At 46.7% G+C, this 21,819-nt stretch overlaps 1 protein-coding gene across 2 annotated transcripts in view; it reads right to left on the reverse strand.

Moving 5' to 3' along the window:
- Positions 1–220: 220 nt before the first annotated feature.
- The window catches only part of SERPINE2 (serpin family E member 2), a 54,577-nt gene continuing 32,978 nt past the window's right edge, over positions 221–21,819 (reverse strand). For both annotated transcript variants that reach the window (XM_053919124.2, XM_024563967.4), the window contains exons 3-9: positions 19,556–19,783; positions 14,635–14,832; positions 7,563–7,761; positions 5,780–5,880; positions 3,595–3,681; positions 1,229–1,312; positions 221–275 (exon numbers count right to left, since the gene is read on the reverse strand). In XM_053919124.2, the coding sequence (XP_053775099.1) occupies positions 238–275; positions 1,229–1,312; positions 3,595–3,681; positions 5,780–5,880; positions 7,563–7,761; positions 14,635–14,832; positions 19,556–19,783 (935 nt within the window). In that variant the 3' untranslated portion in view covers positions 221–237. The remainder of the gene's footprint in view (positions 276–1,228; positions 1,313–3,594; positions 3,682–5,779; positions 5,881–7,562; positions 7,762–14,634; positions 14,833–19,555; positions 19,784–21,819) is intronic.

The following is a 21,819-nucleotide window of genomic DNA, read 5'->3' on the forward strand; positions in this document are numbered from 1 at the left end:
CCTTTCTCTTCACTTCTCAGTACAGTGTTCCAGCCGTCCTGCCCTTCCCCCCCCTTTAACACATCCCAGAATAGAAACGCTTGCATCGTTGAGTCTCTACTCTTAAGAACTAGTTTTGAAAAAGAAAGTAAAGTATGAAATATTTAAGAGAACTATGAAAGACGTAGGCCAGGAGTCTGCTCTTCACAGCGAAGTTGGGTTTGCTTTTGCTTTGCATGGCTTCTTCTGGGTTGCTTCTCAGGGTTTGTTTATCTGCCCCATGAATAAGAAGGCACCTACGGCAGTCAAGGAAAACAAGGCACAACCATAAAGAACAGTTTTTGATAGAGGACGAAAGGCACATTTAAAGGAGGCTTCTGGGCTGAGTTGAACCTACTGCTCTCAATAGAACTTTCTGCAGTGATGGAAGTAGTTTCTATCTTCATGGTCCAATATGGGAGCTGCTAGTCACAGGAGGCTAATGAGCCCTTGAAATGTGGCCCGTGTGACTAGGAAATGGAATGTTTAACTATATTTCATGTAAATTAACTGGAAGTTAAAGGGAAAGAGCCACATGTGTCTGTAGGCTCCCGTAGTGGGCTGTTTGGTTCAGGTGCACACTGATGATGGCATTAAGCATGCAGTGAGACATAAGGATAAGGAAGTACCTGACAGTGTTCATTTCAAAACAGAGTAAACAGTAAAATGTATTAGTTTCTACTCTGTACCAACATGAAGCCAACCTCTCCACAAAGACAATCTTATTTATTCTTCAAAATTGTACTAAGGGGTAGGAGCTACTCTTATCCTTAAAGATGGAGCTACAGTTTGAACCAATGACTCACAGAGCCAAGATCAACTGAATGAACAAATCTCAAGTCACAACCAGAGAGTGGGCTTACAAAGGTTGATGACATCTGGCTTCTCATACAATTTACTGCATTTATTTAAAAAAAATCAATAGATGTTGAAAGTGCCCCAAAGGGTTGCAGAGCTCTCTCTATGTTAAAAACAAAACAAAACAACACAAACATAAAATCTTGTCCTTGTTTAAACGGTTCCATTACCCTTTGTAAAGAGCCTGGTTTTCGTCTCTCTCCAAGGTGTGTGCTTCTACTGTTTGAGGTGTTTGCGACAGCTGCCACGTGGGAGAGAGAGGGAAAGCAGTGCCCTTGGATTGAATCCCCGTGGCGATCTACCTTTCTGAACTCTTACAGCCTGTGACCAGTGGACGGGGAGAATCGCTTACCTGTAGGATTATGTCGGATGAAAAATAGAAAAGGTCTGTCCACTATGAACCAGGGAGGAGATGACCTTGCAATTAGAATCGCAGCTGTGGGAAGAAAAGGAAGCATGCTGTACGTCCAACGTGCGGCCAGCAAGGCAGCTGGCTGGATGGGTCCTTGATGCTGATGTTTGACGACACACCTGACAGCAGGCCCACCGGTCACCATTTACTGAACACCCACCGTGGGCCAAGCCCTGCACAGTTACCATCTCATTTCATCTACGCAAGCTCCATCTTCTTCAATACCAGGACTTAGCCCTGGTTGGGTTTTTATGAGGATTAAATGACACGGACATATCACAGCTCTCAGCACGGTGTTTGCCAGTTCATGAACACCCAGTGCATATTCACTGTCAGCATTGGCTGTGTTTTACTTGTTCCATCCGCCTTCCTGCAGACGGCAGCTGGGCCCCTCAGCCTCTCCAAATCCCTTCGGTGAATCAGGGCCCAGCTTCGTGCTCAGCCACTGAGACTGTGCCTTTTGTCTAGGATGATCTAGGTTTCCCTCCCAGTGGCGACAGAGACCCCTCATCTGGGACCAACTGTGTCGTTCAGCTCATCTGGTGTAGGCATTGGAAGGAGAAAGCAAACTTCTTCAGTTTATGGTCTTAGACATGCTTACTCTGCCATGTTTACCGACAGTGGCTTGATTTTAATAAGCCTGCGAGAATGCCTTGCAGGAGGGTGGTGCCAGGCATACCTGCCCCATGCTTGCTGCGGTGACCCGCTCCTCTTGTTCCCAGCCCAGAAGGCATTAATGACTCGGGCTTGATGTTCCACGGGAAACATCTGCGGCTGTGCTGGGGCAAAGCACTCAACCCGGGGTTACAAAAACATCTCAGTAGTTAGCAGGTGTTGTAGACTAGACTGCATCCCCTCCAAATTTGTATGTTTAAGCCCTGATCCCCCATGTGACTGTATTGGGACAGAGGGCCTTGAAGGAGGTATTTATTTAAATGAGGTCATGAAGGCGGGGCCCATAGCCAATAAAACAGAAGGAGACCAGGGATGTATGCACACAGAGAAGAGGCCATAGGAGAACACAGTGAGAGGTGGCCACTGCAAGCCAAAGAGAGATGACTGAAGACACCCTGCCAACACCTTGATCTTGGACTTCAGCCTCCAGAAGTGTGGGAAGTACATTTCTGTTGCTCAGGCACCCAGTCTGTTATGGCAGCCCGAGAAGATGAATGTAGTAGGCCTGGGCTTCGTGTGGATGTGACCCGGGCGGTTACACACGGCCCCACGCTCTCAAGGACCCCACGCTTGGTTTAGTGATCCATTGTTGCTGCCTTGAAATTATTAATTGGTTTTGAACAAGGGGATGAACATTTTCATTTTGTGTAGGGACCTGCAAATTATGTAGCTAGTCGGCAAAATTGGTCAATACCTTTGGCAAAATTTAAGTGTCACTTATAACCTAGAAAAGACAAGAGGCATCTTAAAAATTCCAAGCCCTCTTATTCTAGGTCTGTGTTTTAAATGCTATTTTAAAGGAATATTAAAGTTTATTTTAGAAAGGCAATCAAGTATCTATTGTGGGTGTACCTTTTAATGACCAGAAATATTTGACCCAGTTACAAGTGTAGCTGAGATATTATTCACTTCATGAGCTGGCAGAGCTTGGTCCTATCTGTTCAGGCAATCTCATGTGGGTAATTAGGGTGCAGAAAAAAGACAGCCTAAGATTGTTCTGTTTTCTCCATTATAGAAGCTGTCAGGGAGAAAGCAGATGTGGATGTTCAAACTACCAACAAAGGCTGCAGAGCAATCCCGCTGCGATTCAGCAGCTGCGGGCTCATGCTTCCCGTTGTCCTGGATGAACCTGATGGACTATCTTCCTAGTAGCAAGTGCTGTCATTTTATGTTTCAATCTGAAGATCGGCCTGTTCTGCCAGTAAGAAGCCAGAGTCCGCTCTGCCCTTCTGAGAGCAAGGTTCAGCAGACTGCAGTGCCAGGCCAAGTGCAGGGGTCAGATCCTGCTCCCAGCAAGTTCTATATAAACGGCCACGCCCATTTGCTTGTATCATCTGCACTGTTTAGTCACTACAATGGCGAAGATGAGAGCTGCTCTGGGGACACTACGGCCCACAGAGCAGAAAACACATAGTTTCGCTCTTTACAGAAGTTTGTCCATTCTTGTCCTACAGGAATTTCTCTCCCTTCATCAAACAGACTCTGAGCTTCATGGACACGGGTCCTGCATCTGTCTCATGTCCCCACTGTCTCTTACAGTCACCACAGGGCCTGACTGGAAGTCGGTGGTGAGCTTACCCCCCGCCCCAGATCCAGCCCCAGAGCCAGCCCTGCTGCAGCTCCCCGCTTACTCGTTACTGCTGAAGCTTTGGTTCCATCTTCACTGACTTCGATTTTCGCTTTTTGCAAGATGTGAGAAATATGAAGGTTTTCTGACCCTGTTTCCAGAAAATAAGACAAAAACAGCATTTGTTTGATATGCAGACCATCTGTTTCTCTGGAAAAGGAACCTCAGCCATGGCAAATTCCAATTCTCAAAAGCAGTCAGAGAAGTGACCTCTTCCAGTCTCGCGATTAAAGGCTGTAGGATGACTGTCCCTGCAGCATCTGCTCCGTGAACTGTGATGTCACTTACGAGGAGGGAGTCCCAGACTCCAAAAATGTTAGTGCCTCAAGTGATTCAACTCTGACCATTAAGAATTTTATTAAAAAAAAAAAAAGAGAGCAGAGCTTTGAATAGGAAGCCCAGCTTTCCAGAAGCAGCAAGGCAACATTATTTTTCACTTAGATAATGTCAGAGCCAGGAAGGATTTCAGATGGTATTTATAGAAGGGAAAACTGAGGCCCAGAGTGTTAAAAAAAAATCTGCCCTCAGATCACACAGCTAGTTAGTGGCAGAGTAAATGCTGGCTGTTTACAAAAGCCACACACCCCACAGGCACGTTAGTGAGAGAAGAGGGTCAAGTGTGAGGAGAGTTTAGACTGTTTGAGGGCCAGACTCAGAAACACAGTTTTGCCGCTGGAACCTTCTGGTGAATTCATTTTCCCTCTCAGCAAATCCATCCCAGCAAGACCCACCGGGTGCAGCTTTCAGGGACAGTGCAAATGGAGGTCAATGTCAGCCTTGACTAGACAGGGGTCTGAATGCAAAAGGAAACAGGGCTTTCTGTGTCGTCTGGTTTTATTTTATTTTATTTCACTTTTTGAATTTACTGGGGTGATATGAGTTAATAAAATTATATAGTTTTCAGGTGCACAATTCTATAACCCATCCACTGTCCATTGTGTTGTATGTTCTCCACCCCGCATTCGTCATCTGGTTTTAAATCGTCCACATTGAGGCCCGGCTCTAACACGACCGACAGTGAGAGAGAGACACCTTTGCAGGGCCTGAGTCACCTGCAGGGTTAAACAGAACGTCTCAGGAGAATTTTGAACACCTGTGAACTCCCTGGGGACAGCGTGTAGCATTTAGGCTGCACAGGATAACCCTGGAGGAGAAAGTGCAGCTTAAAACAGTGCTTCTCAAAAAAAAAATAAATAAAAAAATAAAAAAGTGCTTCTCAAATGTTGTTGGGCCGAAGAGTTTGGTAAAGTGAAGATTTGGATTCACTAGGTCTGGGTCAGATCCAACACCGTGCATTTCAAACAAGTTCCCGGGGGATGCAAACCCCACAGAAGGAACGGGGAGGAGCGTTTGGTTAATGCCACCGAACAAAGGGGGAGGAGCGTTTGGCTAACAGGAGGAGACTATCGGAATATCCATGGAGCTGCAATTTCACCAGGGGGGTCAAGTTCATTCCCAGGACGAGCACTCAGGTGTTCACTGGCAGGCCACTGAGGCTGTGGATGAACTAACTCCTTCTCACTCAAGGGGAAAAATACAAAATGGAGTGAATAATGTTTAAGCCATGACTTTTCTTTGGGAAGTTGTTATGCTCCAAATTAAAAAGACAAAGGTGTGACCATCCAAACATAGCCCCAGGAAAAGTTACCTATGTCGGCAAAAGAAGGGCTATCATACCAGCTGGGTCCTAGGTGTTTTGGCAAAAACAAATTCTAATCAGACTCCTTTGAATTTATATTATGTTAGATTCATGGGCATGAAATGACAAAATACATATATGAATACTGAGTATGCCTACTATTTGGTGGGAATTGGTATTTGAGAGCTGAAACTATTTTGATTTTTCAAACACAGAGAAAATGTGTATTTGAAAAAAAAAAAAACAACAACCCTAATACCTAATGAAGAGCCACATTCTGAGGTACTGGGGACACTGCACAAAATGCTTCTTCAACTGTGTAGAGTCGCTTGGGTTTCACAGGAAACATCCACATGAAATGCAGGGATGACTGACGTGCTGATTTAAATGATTATGGCTCAATCGCATCACTGAATGCCACGTCCAATTACACCAGGGAGAGTTTTAGGACAACGCATTCCTAAGTGTGTCTTTTTCTTTCTGAACAAGTCAGAGGCTCAGTTTGCAACACAGTCTTCAACTTGAAGAATAAGTTTTAAATGGAACGTACGTGTTATTTTTGCAAAATTTGCCTTTGATGGATCGAACATCTCGGTGACGCCAAGAACTTTCAGCGGCTCCTTCAGATCCGTCTGTGCTGTAGCTGTGAACCTGGCGTGAGGGCAGAAAACAGGGGAAATCACTAGACCATAACTGATACGATCAGTGCCAGTGGAAAATGTTCGCAGATACTTTTTTAAGCAAGCCCCGAGCGCCAACCTGAACTGTGTTGTAAACTTTGATCCCAGGCTAAGCAGAGAACGAGTCACCCCTCAAACCCTGAGCTGGCTTTAGTAGCCCATGCAGTGACAGCAAGTAGGGGCCTCGCACCCTCAGGTGGAACAGGCTCCCTATTCCAGGCTCCACAGAAGCACCTTCTCTTGTGCTGGCGGAGAGACGCGGGGTGTTGACAAGTGTCTGCACTCTGCAATGTCTACAGTTCTTCCCCGTGTCCAACCAAAGAGCCATCACCTTGGCTGCAGTAAGAGCCACCATCCTTACTGGGGCTCTTCAGGGGATGGTCAAAAGAGAGGAGGTACCTTCCCGCTAGTCCATGGTGGGACCCTGAAAGCATCTTACTGTTAAAATGAGAGGAAGCATTAGAAATATTTGCCGTGGTATTGCATGTGGGTGTAAGAGAGGATTCGTGGGTATGTGGCCTTCTAGCCATACGTATGTCAGCTACTACATGTATCATCAAAGGATGTTTTACCAGATTTGATCACATCCTGTGGGAGAGCAACAGGACAGGTGAACAGATTCTCATCACAGATGGGCTGGAATGGTGATTTACCATCATAACGGTAATTTACCTGCAATGTCAGCATCTGACTCAATGATATCAAGCACTACCTATGTGAAGGCTTATTTTTTAACAAAAAAATAATGTGGGGAGGATTACTGATACTTATTATCATTGTGCTCCTCTGATTCCTTAACGCAGTGACTGGAAATGAAAAGCTGTTAGAACCGGAAGGTACCACCTCCACACCACTGAGGTCTGGGTGGTTAAAAAAGCCCTGGAGACGGGCCAGGAACTAACGTTAGAAAGTGTATAAAAAGGGGTCCTTCACCGGTCTGGGCAAAGCGTGATCTGACCTGTTAGAAATTAGGATTCGGATAGAATCTGAGATTATTTTTCCCTTGGATTCAGGTCTTAACAGCTCAAATTCCACCTATCTTATACTTTCGGGGTATGAGAGAAAAACTTCCCTAGCCACTAATGTACGAATTCTGCCTTGTTGTTTCAAAAGATAGTGGAACCTCGGTTCTTGAACTCAATTCGTTCTGGAAGGCTGTTTGAGAACCCAATTTTTCGAGACGGGAGGCGTTCCAGAACTGAAGTTTGACTGTATTTCCTAGCTTTTGGACCTTGGCCTTCAGCCACTTGCAGCTAAAACTTAAGTCACTGCAGTGAAGCTCCTTATCAAAAAACAGAACAGGACTACACTTTATTGTAATTCCATCACACTAATAAGATGGCATGCACGGGTTTTTCAGTCTTTGGACAGGATGAGGCGTGTTACGAGCTTGTGGGCTTGTGGTGGCTCCGAGGCCGGCTGCCCTCTCCTCCACAGTCGTTAGCCTGCCGCGGGGACAACACAGAGGCTCAGGGATGACAACGAACCTTTTCAGAAGCACGGCCTTGTATTCCTACCCTGCGGTTTCTGTACCACAAAACAGGCTTCGTGGCAGGTCCGATTTTAGCCTCATGTTGTCTGGTATCGGACGCAGTCAGTACCAAGGACTGAGTACTTCTGTTGTTCTCTCCTTTAGGGGAAGGAGCCACTTACTTGGGCAGGACGACCTGCACCCTCTTGGGCACCATCATGCTGGTCCAGCTGTCGATGGTCTTGGTGTTGATGTGAGGGATGATGGCGGAGAGCGGGGTGGAGCTCTCGCTTGGCAGCGCAATCAGCATGCTGATGCTTTCTCCGTGGTAGGGCAGCTCGATGAAGTTGTACCACAGGCCACTGGGGGTGCTCGCCGACCCTAAAGAAATCAGAGGCAGGTTCAGTGTGTCCTTCACGAATGCTGGACGTGGTGTGAGTGATTGCTGATCACCAGGGTAGCTTCAGAGGGAAGAGAGCGATGCAGTTTGAGAACTTCCCTTTTCTAAAATTAGCATCCTTCGGAGACAAGGGTAAGGACAATTATTTCTTCCTCCCCTGGTTAAGAATTCCCTTTCTTCAGTTTCGACATGTTGTGACAATATGCCTTTGGGCAGCACTAAGATTACATGAATTCTGCTGAGAAGAATTTAACTAGATCATAAGGCACTTAGCATACAATGCTTTGTGAGAAGTTACCCTTACCATTGGAATAAAGGGATGAATTTGAGCTGCCTTAGAAGGATTCTTTGGCCAAGCCCATGGATGCATGCAGAAGAGGAGGGAGGGAGGGGATATAAGCAGCTTCCACTGTTTAGGGCCTACTCTGTGCCAGGCCCATACCAACCACTTCAAAACGTTTTGAATCTCCAGTGCTCCACGAGGGAGGCAGAAGTAGTCTACACTACTGTCGGCGAAGCTACAATTAGAGAAATTATGTAACTTGCCAACGGACACACGGCTAAGAAGTGGAGCTCCAGGACTCAGGCTCACTGTATCTAATGCCAAAGACCATCTTCCTACTTCACTATGCTGACTACTCACTCGCCATTCATTCCATTAACTATCATTAAGGCTCTTAGATACTTTATGGTACCTGTTTTGACTCATAAAAACCCAAGAATGATTTAAACCAACATTTGTCAAAATGTTGTCTAGAGAACACACAACTTGCAAGATTCTCTGTGGACAAACCGGGTTCCATATCCCAGTAAATCTAGGAAGTACTGGATCCTTGATTCTTACCGTAGAAAATGCAATATCAATATTATAAAGGCTCTGAGATATTCTGAATGAAAGCTGTGTAACTCTAGTTATCCCCAGGTTTCCCAAACTAACTGGATCTTAGAGCCCTTTTATCCCATGTAAAATATTCAAGACATTTAGCAACTGAGCAGCACAGCTCATGGGGATGGGGTCCAGAGACAATCCTAGCTCCTTAGGATCCCATGAAATCTTTACGTTCAGCTTATAATGACCGAATTACAAAACTGAATGAGATAAATGGAAAACCAGCATTTCTAGACTTATGAGAGATTTCTGAAAAGTTTTATTAAACACACATCAAACTTTTTAAGAAGAACCTGGTGACCTTGGTATGGTTATTTAACCTCTGGGCACCTCCCAGTATAGAGGATGGAGGTATGGGAGATGCTAACAGTCTGTCCCTAATAGGGCTGTTGAGATGAGTAAATGAGAAAAACATATATGAGGGACTTAGCAAGGCCTGGCCTGTCGTGGGTACCCCCGGAGCCCCTCTTCCTCCTCCTCCTCCTCTCAGTGACCTAGAATGACACCATATTTAAGGAAGAGAGAAAAGAAAAAGCAATATCTCTCATGATTTTCGCAGTCTTTTCTTTGGGGATGACGACCTTTGCCAACACTGCACCTGAGACAGGTAACATCAATAAGCCAGGCCCCCACAGATGGGGGTGGGGAGGGAGAGAGACAGCGAACTTTGTCTTTGTTACTTAACAAACACTTTCAGCTATAAAATATGATGAAAATGGCGAAGCAATTAGAACGTTGACACTACGGGATGACACTGCCGATTCCCTTATGAAAGAACATAGAACCCTTCATCCCTACTTCTGCCCCGCACCACAAAACGGTCTCAGCAGAAATGGAAAAATCAATGGAAAGTGAGAAAAAAAATTACTTCCTAATAAGCCTTTTAATCCTCAAAGAAAACATTAGGTCCCTACTCTGGCAGAGCTAATTTTTAGAAACTATGAAACTTGGGAAGTAGTTATAAATGATTACTCTAGGGCATGAAATGAGAACCTGGAGGCAGTCATTAACCACTTCCCGAAGTGTTTAATGTTCAGATAAGGATTGGGGTCATGAATAATAAAAACTTATGAGCTGAGGGTGTTCGAGGGGGGAGACAGCCTCTGCTTCCTCCAGTTAATCCTGACTCGACTGGAGACATCATTAACTAACCTTGGCATCCAGTCGCTCTCATCTGCCCAGTGATTCATTTCTCCCTGGCCCACGTCTGCCTCTGATCTCAGGAGCTGATGGAAAATGTCAGCTAGGATGCCTCAGAACATACCCGCCTCCGCTTATCTTTACTTGGTGGCTTGAGGAGCCAGGAGACGAAATAACCCCTGTCTTCCCCTTCCACTTGGTCACTAAAGAACTGTGTCATCTTTCACAGTGTCGTCTTATGGAAGGCAAGTGCAGAGGTCAAAGACACAAGACCTGGACTTATAAAAACCTGGATTCAAATCCTGCTCTGACACACACTCTATCGTGGGGACTTGGGCAAATTCCTCCCCTCCAGGTCTGAGTTTATGTATCTCTACCGTGGGCTAACAGTACCTACGTTACAAAGCTGTGAAAACTAAGTGAGAACATGCATCGGCACAGGAGCCACAGGTGTGGCTTTCACCTATGGATGTCAGGAACTTGGTGAAATACTTCGCTTCTTGAGTATTCGGTCACTGCTCAAACCATTGAAACCCAGAGTCCATCCACCAAGAGAAACCCCATGAGCTGCAGGTGAACACAGCTCCTGGGCAGAATGTAGCACAGGAGGAAAGAGGTTTTGGGAAGCTGGCCTCCAGGTGGGGAGCTTGTCAGAGTGCCAGACTGACTCCCTTCAAAGCGTCTTGATGGAGGCCCTGCATTCTGTGTCTTGTGGGAGGCAGCAGAGTGCACTTTAATGAGGGTAATTTAGAGCACACAGCAATGTGAATGCAGCAGGCTCATTCACTCTGACGGGAAGGGAAGACGCGAAAAGGGGAAAAGCAAGCAGCCTTTGCTCTTAGATGAATGGTGATCAACCAAACCTTGAATGAGAAATAAAAGGCAGAGAATCAAATATTAAAAATGTAGAGCAGAGTTAGAACTTTCTGTCAGTGGTGCTTTTGGGCTGAGCCAGCTTTTCTGGAAAGCTCCCTAAAATACCCCAATTCCTATTTTAAGTCTTATAAGGGAGGAAGTAGTGACCGGGCTCGATGAAATGCTAAGATTGTCAGCCTGTAAAGTCAGAGAGAATACAGGGTGTGGCAAAAATTACACCGCTTTTTTATTACAAAATCATAAGCATGTACTCCTATAACATAACAGTATCACCCTCAAGCATGGCATATGACATTTTGGGTGAAATGTTCAAATTAAAACTATAAAATATTACACCCATATAATTATGTTACCAATCACACTCAAGCAGGCATTACTTCTGTTGGACCCTATAGATATATGGGGAAAGGAGGGAGAAAGAGAGGGAGAGAAACATGTGACACGTGAGAGATACATCGGTCGGTTGCCTCTCACACACCCTCAGCTGGGCACCTGGCCCGCAATCCAGGCATGTGCCCTGACTGGGAATCAAACCAGTGGCCTTTTGATTTGCAGGCTGGCACTCAGTCCACTGAGCCACATCAGCCAGGGCCAGACCTATACATTAAAGAGTTACTATGAACGTTCCTCTAATTACTTTCTACTACAAGTAACTGAATGGATTTCCTGAGTTCCTAAGGAACTGTTCCAGCTACACTTCAGTAGATACTAAACACACATTTAAAAAACACAAGAGACAGCTCCACTGCCTGTAGCCTATCTTCAGGCTGGAGCAGAGGGAGTTTGCGGGGAGTGGGCGGGGAGGGCGGATGGTTTAAGCAACTGCTGGTGCCCTGTGCTGAGCTGAGCACTGGGCAGAGAATTAGGTGGCTGAGGGCAACAATGCGTTTCTCTGTGGAGCTAGAGCTTCCTGGACAACCAAACAGAGAAGTAAAATAAACAGGTAGGTCCGAGGGGGAAGCTCGGAGGAGAGCGGAATCTGGAAACCCACTGACATACACGCAAACATACATATGTATTTCTGGAATTCTCTGTGGTCTTTTTTAAAAAAAAAAACTCTACATCTAAATTCATAACCATAAAGACAAAACGTTTGTAACTACTTTGACTCAGCGATTCTATCCAAGGACATTACCTTTAGAAGCCCTGACACAGGTGCCTACCCGTTTGTGTACGAGCGGGGGCACCGTCGTGCTGTTTGTTACAGGGAAAAGTCAAGGCCGCCCCCAGGGTGTTAGGATGCATTTACACCATGGAACAGAAGGCAGCTGATCAAAGGATCACGCAGACCCACAGGAATTGACATTAAAGATTTTACAAGACACACCGTCTAATGAATAAAGCAGGTGACAGAACAGCAATGACACTGTAATCCTGTGCATGCAAAAACGTATCTTAGGCGTATTTTACACACCCATAGAAAAGGTCTCAAATGTGATACCTAGCACGTAGCAAGGGTTTTGATGATGCAAATGGAATAATAAGGGGACATTTACTTTCTGCCTTATCTATGTTGTATTTGAGGATTTTGCAATAAGCATGAAATATACTTCTACTGAAAAACAGATTTTCAGGCTTTTTAAGTGGAAAAATTTCTTTCCTCAAAGCATTTCTATTTTATGGGACAGAAGTGAGAAGGGTTTCCCCTCCTCTTCCACTGTCCGTCCGCCCCCTTAACCAGCCCGTCTCTCCGTGAAAAGCAGTTTGATGAAGGGACTACTTATAAAGCATGCACAAAGCACAGAGGAACCATTAAGGGCAGCACCCTGAGCTACAAGCAGTGGGCCACCCTGACTGGCCTTAGGCTGGGAGGGGTGAGGGCAGGTGAGGTGACCCAGAGCTTTTGGTTGTGCCCTGATGGCAGAAGCTAAGTAGGACCTTGGTGGAGAGATGCAAGGCCCTGGTGACTGCTTGAGAGGGCAGGGAAGTCAGGGGCCTAACCCCTCTCTCCTCCCTTATCCCTGTCACCTGCTGGTTCGCCACACTAGCCAATCCAACAGGAAGCCAGGGGACAAAGGAGCCCACGGGTGTAGCCCCCTGGGGCTCAGGACAGGGTGGAGAGGGGAGGGCACAGATCAGGGAAGAGGTCCAGCATGGAAGCCAGATAGAGCATGAACTTCTGATAACAGGAATGGATTTGTAAACCACTTTCTGTAAAACACACACGCGTGTCCTTAGACAAAGCAGTTGTGAACTGAAATGCTCTGGGAGGTATAGCCTCCTCTCAGGGCACCCCTTTATACTCAGGAAAAGCGTGTTGACAGCCATTGCTGGGGACGCAATCATGGGAATCTTCCATGGGAATGCCTGTAGAATTCCTTGCCTTTTCATCTTTGACTACTAACTTACTTGTCATTTTTTCAGCAATAAAAGCGTACTGTACGTGAGCCCCCCTTGCTTTCAGTGTTGTTAGAATGCAGAGCGTGTGCAAAGATAGAATGAAATGGCTTCGCTCTGGGTCTGTGCTGGGGCCACGCTGGCATTCTGCCGACATCGACTTCGGGGCGGAAGAGCCTTTTGTTATTCTCGGTTGCTTCTCACGATAGGTTTCTGCAGGGTTTTTAAATATATATTATCTTTTGAAAAAAAATTATTGAGTGAATGGCAAAATTTTACTGCGAAGGTCAAAGAATGACAACTCGAGAGGGAAAGGGACCCTCTCGTGAGTCATTCTGTAATTAAAGGAACAGGGCAGCTGGTGAGAGGTTGGCCAATGTTTGAAGCTAATAAATGCTGAGTATGCAAAGGAAATACTTGGGACCCACAGGTCCAGGCCCGGGTTGGAGACATCAAGGCTAACTCATAAAGTAAAAAGCAGAGTAACTTCAATTGGACCACAGACGCTTCAATAAAACCAGGTTTAAAAAGCAATCACCAGACTCCGTGATCTGTGGTGTAGCAATGACAGCAGAGATGGGTCGTGCATATTTCCTGATTGCAAAATGAATACATGTTTTTGAAAATTTCTAATTGAAATATAGAAAAACTACCCCGTTAACATTTAATTGAACACCCTCCAACACACATCTCTACAGATGTATGAATATATAGCAAGTATTTTACTTAAATGAGATGAATTAGCATCTGTTGTTCTGTAACTTGTTGTCTGAAATCGAACACATGTATTATAATCTTTATCTAAAACTAAATCTAACTATCAAATGTGTTCCACTATACGTATGTATCTGGCTGCCACCTGTTTGCTAGTGTGTGACTGTCTTCAGAGCATCGATTCCTCGGTGTGGGACTGTGGGGGTAAGGGCCCTAGAAAGTCCTCTGGACCACCACTCCCTGCCACCAACAGTCCTCAGGGGCACCCACATTCCCCACCCACAGCCACCACTGGGGCTTTCTCCATCTTCATAATTTTTGCCGACTTGATAAACGGAAATCTAATTTTTGCTTTCTTTAAAAAAAGGTTTTATTTATTTATTTTTAGAGAGAAGGGAAGGGAGGGAGAAAGAGAGGGAGAGAAACATCAATGTGTGGCTGCCTCTCAGAGCCCTGCACCGGGGACCTGGCCTGCAACCCAGGCATGTGCCCTGACTGGGAATTGAACCAGCGACTCTTTGGTTCATAGGCTGGCACTCAATCCACTAAGCCATACCAGCCAGTGTTAATTTTTGCTTATTTTTCACTTGGTAATGTAAGATAGTCAATGATGAGTTGATAATGCTGTTATACGTTTAATGCCCATGTACACTAACTTTGCAAATTGCCCTTTTCTCTTTAAATTTTCAACCTAAAAAGCCTATATGTTCATACATGACCTTCACAAATAATATGAAGACTACCCTGAGCTATTTTTTTTTAATTCCTGCCCTCCCCTCCCTTGCTCTTTCAAAAAGCAAGACAGAAGGCAGGTTGCTCTTGAACGCAGTGAAAGCACCCACGGGCTGCTCTGCAGCGGCACTCCCTGCAGAACGCGGCCCCGCACGCGTGGACTTACCGCTCCGGAACAGAGAGAGCTGGGCGAGCATCGGCACTTGATAGGCCTTCCCGTCAGCTGCCACAAACGGACGCTTCTTTGTGTTCTCAGGCCGAAACCGTGATTTCCACAAACCCTTAAAATACAGGGCATTGACCAGGACCATTCTGGTGAGCACGCCGTCAATGAGGTCTGGGGAGAGCAGGTTGTCGATCTTGCCTGTGAAGTCACAGAACAAGGAAGAAACTCAGGGCTGAGGTCACGTGAGGGCAAAGGCAGCTGCTGGGTCAGGTGGAAGGAAAAGTCAAAGGACTTCTTAAAAGATTTTAAAAAGCAATTTTTCACAATACCCCTTTGTACTTCCTAATCCTTTCTCCTCAGTAAAAATTAAAACAGAAAACAAGTTAAAAATCAGAGACCAGAAGAGACGTTAGCAACCCTCCAGGTAGGGATCACCGAACTTTTCATCAAGAAATTCTTTTATGCCTATTCTCTTTCAGCCCCATGCTTCAGAAAATTTTACTCATCCAAACAAGCTGCATTAAATTGTTAATGAGCTTCCCTATTTTTGCTAATAACTGACGTACCTGACGACCAGTGAGGGATTTTGTTCAGCACAAGGTCGGCAGCTGTGTGGTTTCAACCGCTGAGCTGATTGAATCCCAGTCTAGATAAAGGAACACGTTCTCCCAGGCAATGCTATCAAAGGGAAGTGCTTAATTTCTCTTGAGATTTTAGAAATGTTGTGCATTCGTTTGTGATCGTGGTTAAAGAAGAGCCGAAGTTAAAATCGGCGTCTGTATTTACGGGCCAGGGGTCAGGCTAGGTGCTAACAGTACAGAGGTGAAGAGGAAGGAGGCCTGACCTAGAACTCCTGATTCTGAAGGAAAATGATCTTCAGGAGACGCGGGGATGGTTCACCTCGTTTGTGTCGGGAGCAAAGGAGCAACGACCTTGTTCTAGCATGCTCCTGTGAAGTCACAAAGATCCTTCCACGGGCCACCTGTGCTTGACACTTTGGTTTTCCATTTAGGTTCCTTTCGCTCCATATTTAAAGAGTCTGCTGTGTGTGTACGTGTGTGCAGAGATGTCAGTAATACCCAAAGCTATTAGCAATTAGTTCAATGCAGCCTTTAGCCCAAGCATATTTAAAAACAAACAAAAACAAAGAAGGTGTCCATAATATAAATGCAAGTTATATTAAATGGTGAGAGTAAAAGCAGTGGTTTCTGAAGAAGCAAGAATGTCTAACTCAGCAGGGAGAGCTTTAAGTCCTTTTAAATAAAGTGCAAGAAGATTCTGATGTGCAATAAACAAACGCTAAGTAAACCGTGATGGAGAAGCAGACCCAGGCTTCCCTGGCCCCAGTCTGCTCAGTAAGACAGGTTCATGACTGCTCCTTACTTCCACAAGGGGGCACCAACGCCACCTTACCGCAGGATGGGAAGGAAAAAGGCCTACGCTATAAATAGCCATTACTCAATGCAAGGCCTGCCTCTGGGAACAGACTGGGAAGGAAGTTAGAGCCCTGTGCTTGGGCGATAGGAAGCTCCTTAGAGTTGATCCCCCACAGTGACTGTCTCTGCCTTTGCTGGGAACATCACCCAGTCCAGCCCCCACCTGCCTTTCAGATGTAGCTCAATGGTTCCTTCTATACACCTTTCTGACGTTTCGTACTCCTCCAAGGAGTTGCCACAAAGCCCAATTCTCAGCACACCCTGACACCACTGTGTTTCATTCTAGACAAACTTAACGCGTCTGCCTCCTCCACGTGAACCGCGAAACTGCACAAGGACAAGAACCTGTCATTCATCTCTTAAAACCCCGTCCAGCTCTGTGTTCCGCGCAGTCAGTGCTGAAGAAATCTCTTCGGGCCTTTTCTGCTAAGGTAAATAAAACCTCTGATTGCCACTGGTAGGCCTAGGGTATTCCCAGGAGGCACGAAAAAATACAAAGAAATGACAAAGAGAGACAGGGAAGAAATGCATAGTTTCGAGCGAGGAGGCACGCGGGGCACCTGCCATCGACAACGGCCATGAACGCACCCATCGTCCACCCGCATGTCCACACGCACACTCCCCATCCACCTTCCCATCCATCCTTGGATGCCTACCTATCAGGTGCTATCCGGTGCCACGTACTCGCTTAGGTAAGAAAGTGAAACAAACCAAAAAAGTGAACCCTGCCCTCGAAGAGCCATGGATCTGTGAGGTGGAGGCCGGCATAACTGAACTTGGAAAAGAGTGCAGCTGCAGCTGTAATGACTGCCTTGAAGTGGAAGCACTCAAGGACGTGAGGGCAAAACAAGGGGAACCTGAGCTGGTGGGCGAGGTCAGGGATGGGTGGGGGCCCTGAGGAAGCTAAACTCCTTCAGCTAATGGCTATAAAAATAGCTCACACTTGAACGTTTGCTGGGTGCCGGGCACTTCAGTAAGTGCTGTACATGCATTATGTTCATCCGCGTAACAACCTTAATGTTGTTACGACTGTTCTGGTGGTATCACTAGGACGTCTCCATTTTACAGACGAGGACACTGAGGCACAGGGAGGCCGAATAACCTGCATAAGGTTACACAGCCAACAGCGGGCAGAGCAGAGATGCAAACTCAGAACTGAACGTTTTCACTACGATGCTATTCACGGGCAGGGTGAAAGTGAACGGACATCAACAAGGGGCAGGGGAGTATTCCAGGCAGCACAAGCGCACGCTGTGGGGGAGGTGAGGGGAGACAAGCGAGGCTGCAGAGAGGTGGGGAGGGCAGCCCCACAGGGCCATCCCCGAGTCCCCAGCTCGCTGGGAAGGCCTTCTGTGTTGGTTCTCCCACTCTCTGCAGGGCAGAAGGCGCCACCTCCACAGAACCGACTTGCCGGTCTTTGCAGGAGGACTGTTCAGTGTCCAGGGTCCTCCTGATACCTGTCCTGTAGGCGAGTACTTCTCAGAGGGACAGTTCACCCCCAGGGGCAGTCTGGAAATTTGTGGGCACATTTCTGGTTGAATGAGCAGTAGCCAGAGATGGGGCAGGTCCTGAATATTCAAAACAGTCCCGAAACAATGAAGAATTATCCTCTTCCTGCGTAACTTTCAAACACCCTGATGGATGGTCACGTTGGTGACACATCTATTTACTGTTATCTGAGCCCAGAACCTTCCTCTTTTTATGTAAACACATCTATCTTTTGGGAGGCATACCTTCACTGTGCACTGAATTTGCCAGGAATGTGACTACCATGCAAATTAAGTAGAGAGTACACTGACTTTATTCGGAAATTTACTGAGAGTTTTGTAGCGTTTTGGAAAAAAATTGCATCAACAATGGTAATGCAATTTGTGGTTTTCGTGCCACGGGTACCTCATACTTGTCTCAGCCTGTGCCCCTGGGTTTACCCGCTGAACTACATCTATAAGTGGCTTTCGTTGTTCCTTGTATTATAGCTTAACATTATACATATTAATCTTTTCAGTTTTGGGTCACTTGTGTGAAGGTTATACAAGGTATAAATTTCACTTCAGGGCAGTAAAGAGAGTATTAACAATATCTGTTTAAAAACAGGGAGTTGGGTCTATGGGCTTGAAGAGTTCTGCTTGGGTCTCATCGCTCTCAGTTCCCTGGGGAAGCAGTGCATCAAGCGGCTGATGGAGAGGATGTGCATTCAAGTGCTTTGAAAACTGGCGAGCGGTATACTCACGTGATTTAACATTACACAGTACCTTAGGGGGCTGGGAGTTCAATGCCACGGTCAGACTGCCATCTTGCAGCTCAGTGCCCTCAGCTGCCTAGCACTGTTCTTAGAACTACAGGCTCAGGAACACCTCTAAACCCTTCCTGTTTGTCGGTCTCCTGATGGTTTCACTATCGCACTGTCCAGGATCCTGTTGAGAAGGGACGCCATGCATTTCCCCAAACCTGCCTGGCTCTCGTCCACCCTCCAGAGCATTCCTTGTCTATCTCTTCACTAGTCCCTTGAAAGGTTACCAAACTTTCACGTAAGCAAGTCTGGTGGTGGGTGGTGGAGGTAGATGAAGGAAGAACTTGTTTTAATGCAGAATGTTAGGCCCCTCCCTTGGAGATTCTGGCTCAGCAGGTTGGGTCTAGTGGTCTATATTGCAAACATGTACCCCAAGTAACTCTCATGCAGGTGCATCAGGAACCACATTTTAAGAAACATGACCTGAAAGCTGGCGTTCCCCCAAGTGTTGTCTTCGAGCTTCTCCCTACTGAGTCTCTGTTGCTCCTTCTCCTGTGCCGTTAACCCTGCCTTCTTTGATAAATGGTTCCCAAATCTACATTTCTAGACTTAACTTTCCTCTGTCGTTCTGGACTACCTCTCCTCCTAGATGGTTTCACCCAGACCTCCAGTTTACAAATTAACAGGTTTGAAATGTCGATGTTAGACACTGGCTCAGTCTCACAGGAGAACAGATGCAGGTAAACAAGTAATCATTATGCAGGGTGGCAAGTGCTGTAATGAAGGGGCAGAGAAGAGACACAATCATATGCCCCTCATAACCAGAAAGGAGGCACCTCCTTCCTGAGATGACAGAAGCAAGAGGCAGGGAAGGTGAGAGAGATCCGCCCTGAATCTTAAAGGCTGAGAAGGACATTCCAGGCAAAGGAGACAACAGATACCAAAGCAGGAAGGAATAAGCAACAAACCTTTCAAAACAGACAAGGGCCAGTGGTCAAGGGCTCTGGGGAGGAGATGCAGGGAGAAACCCCCCCAAGGGACGTGAGTGGAGCTGTGAAAAGAGGAGGTAGGCAGACTGAGGCTGCGGGGGCTGCTCACAAGGAAAAGGCAGAGCAGTCAGTGGGGCCCCGCCTTTCACAACAGAAGGGCCAACGGACTTGCAGGCACAAGTTAGAATCTTAGAGTCTAACGCACACGTTCGTCCACGAAGTGTAAAGTCATACAAAATGCTGTCCCGGAAGCCGTGACCACTCACCCCTGGTCTCGTTTTTAACCCACGCGTTGATGGAATCACAGGCGGAGGCTGGATCCTTGAAGTTCACGTTCCGGACTTCGCACTGGAACACGTCTTTGTTCCTCGTAACAAAAGGCATTTCGATCTTAGAGCCGTTCTTCACGAACATGGCGTTAGCCACTGTCACGGTATCTTTGTTCTTCTTGGAGACGATGGCCTTATTGATCTTCTTTAGCGTTTTACCAACTCCTGGGGGGCAGTGAGAAAATGCGGCAATATTTCCATGAGAATTCCCAAAGCCTATTTGTCACGCTATCTCCTATCTTAGGGCAAATAACAGCAGTCTAAACAAGATAATGTGAGTAGCAAGAGATTATGGTTTTTGCTTTCTCAGTGTCCTTGTGTTAATCACGGAAGGGGGAATAAAGTACAACTATTACTAGGTCTTAAAAGTCAGTTTTTCCTCGAGTGTCAAAGTAGGCACATTCAAGGCATTCTCGACACCTTCCCCATGGGGACCGCATTCTCCTGGAGGGCCTTCTTGGTACCAGGTCAACAGGAAGACTGGCAAGCTCCTCAAAGATGAAGCCACAAAGGGCTACATGAAAGGAATCTTCCCAAATCATTCTCCTTCTCAGTTAATAATCCTGACTGCTGTTCCCTTTCCTGCCAAAGATTTAGCACTGTGATTCTCTTTTTCTATTTTGGAAATAAAAGGAAATAAAATAAGCTCTCGAAAGACTATAAAAAGTGGCCATGTGCCACCATCCAAGAACAATGTGATTTTTACTTAATATCAAGTTCAAAAAGTAAGGGGATTAATTTTATGGCAACGTGAGATTTATTTTACATGGGCCACTCATGCACGCTTCATTTGGTTTTAGAGCATGGGAAGGAGGAAAGTAAGTTATAAGGCTGACGTGTTTCTATAAAGAGCTTGTTGCAGATTCTTCTTACCCGCTTTACGAAATGCCTCTGTCCTGAAACGCCCTGCAGAGTGACCTTGGTGGTCTTCTGGAGAGTCAGCCTGCCCCCGAGAGTGTTTCTTTCTCAGACCCTTTAAACGAGGGCAGGGTAAAGACTCCCTGGCTCCTGAGGCCTTTGTTGGGTCTCTCACAGCTCTACCCCTCCCGCTACTCTGTGGGGCAGGCCCAGTAGGAGGGGGCAGATCCATTTTATAAGTTAGGGACAGCACCCTTCAGAGGCCAAGTCCCAGGCCTGCCCCTCTCAGCCACATGGCCTCCTCCACGCTCCCTGGTCTCCTGTCAGGAGAAGATCAGAGCAGATCTTTCCTCCTCTGCCCCTCACTGTCCTGCCTCCATCCTCGAAAAGAGCATCAATACTGCGGATTCTCTGAGGCTGGGCCAGAAGTAGGGCCTGGACAACCACCCGGGCTCTCTCGGATCAGTGCGTCCCATGGACGGAAGTCACAGCAGTACAGGAGGAAGAAGGGGTGGGGTGGGGTGGGGCGGGGTGGGGCACTGCCGACAGGCCTATGGCATCCAGACTTCAGAAACACTGCTTAAAATGAGGTTGGCTCAGCGTTAAAACAAACAACAAAAATCCAGTTGCTATTCTGGAATTGGGTTGGCTGAAGGATGGCGCTAGGAAAGGCCCTACATTCTGGAAGTGATTTGCTGTGAAGTGATAAATCACCAAAAGTTTCCAGATTTCCGAGCAAGGGGCGGAACAGTGAGTTCCCAGCATCTGGTCTTTCCAGGCTGCCAACAGGTAAGCAAACTCCAGACTCAGGCAAACTTGAACTCCGCGCCACCAGAGCAGGGCGGTTAGGCACCGGGCGCTGCAGCTCCGCAGGCTGCGCTGAGCCCACCAGCCATAGGGCCTGCAGCACACGAACCCCCACCTCCCCATCTTCCTCTCCAGCTGAAGGTGTCAACGCAAGTCAAGAACCCTAAAATGTCATGGCCAGCAGGAGGGGAGGGGCATGGGTAGAAGAATCCACCATTTTCCAATAAAGTGACTGAGACCTAGATGTGAGAGGTGACTGGCTCAAGGGCACAAAGCCCTGCAGGCCCCGCGGCCAGGCCTGCCCCCGCGTCCCCCACAGTGTGGAAGAGGCAGGTGGACGGTAACTCTGAGGGAGAAACCCTGAGCTAAAGCAAAACAACAGTGCTGGGACACAGAAGCCCTTTAGTTAGGTTTAAACAGGTCACTGAAAACAGGGTTTTCTTTCAAAAAAAAAACTAAGCCTTTTCCACTGGGCTTTACTTAAACAAACTTTTCGTAGCTTGTATTTTGAAATAATTATACCTTCACAGGAAGTC

The sequence above is a fragment of the Desmodus rotundus genome, chromosome 2 (genome assembly GCF_022682495.2).
Source record: "Desmodus rotundus isolate HL8 chromosome 2, HLdesRot8A.1, whole genome shotgun sequence".
NCBI classification, from domain to species: domain Eukaryota; kingdom Metazoa; phylum Chordata; class Mammalia; order Chiroptera; family Phyllostomidae; genus Desmodus; species Desmodus rotundus.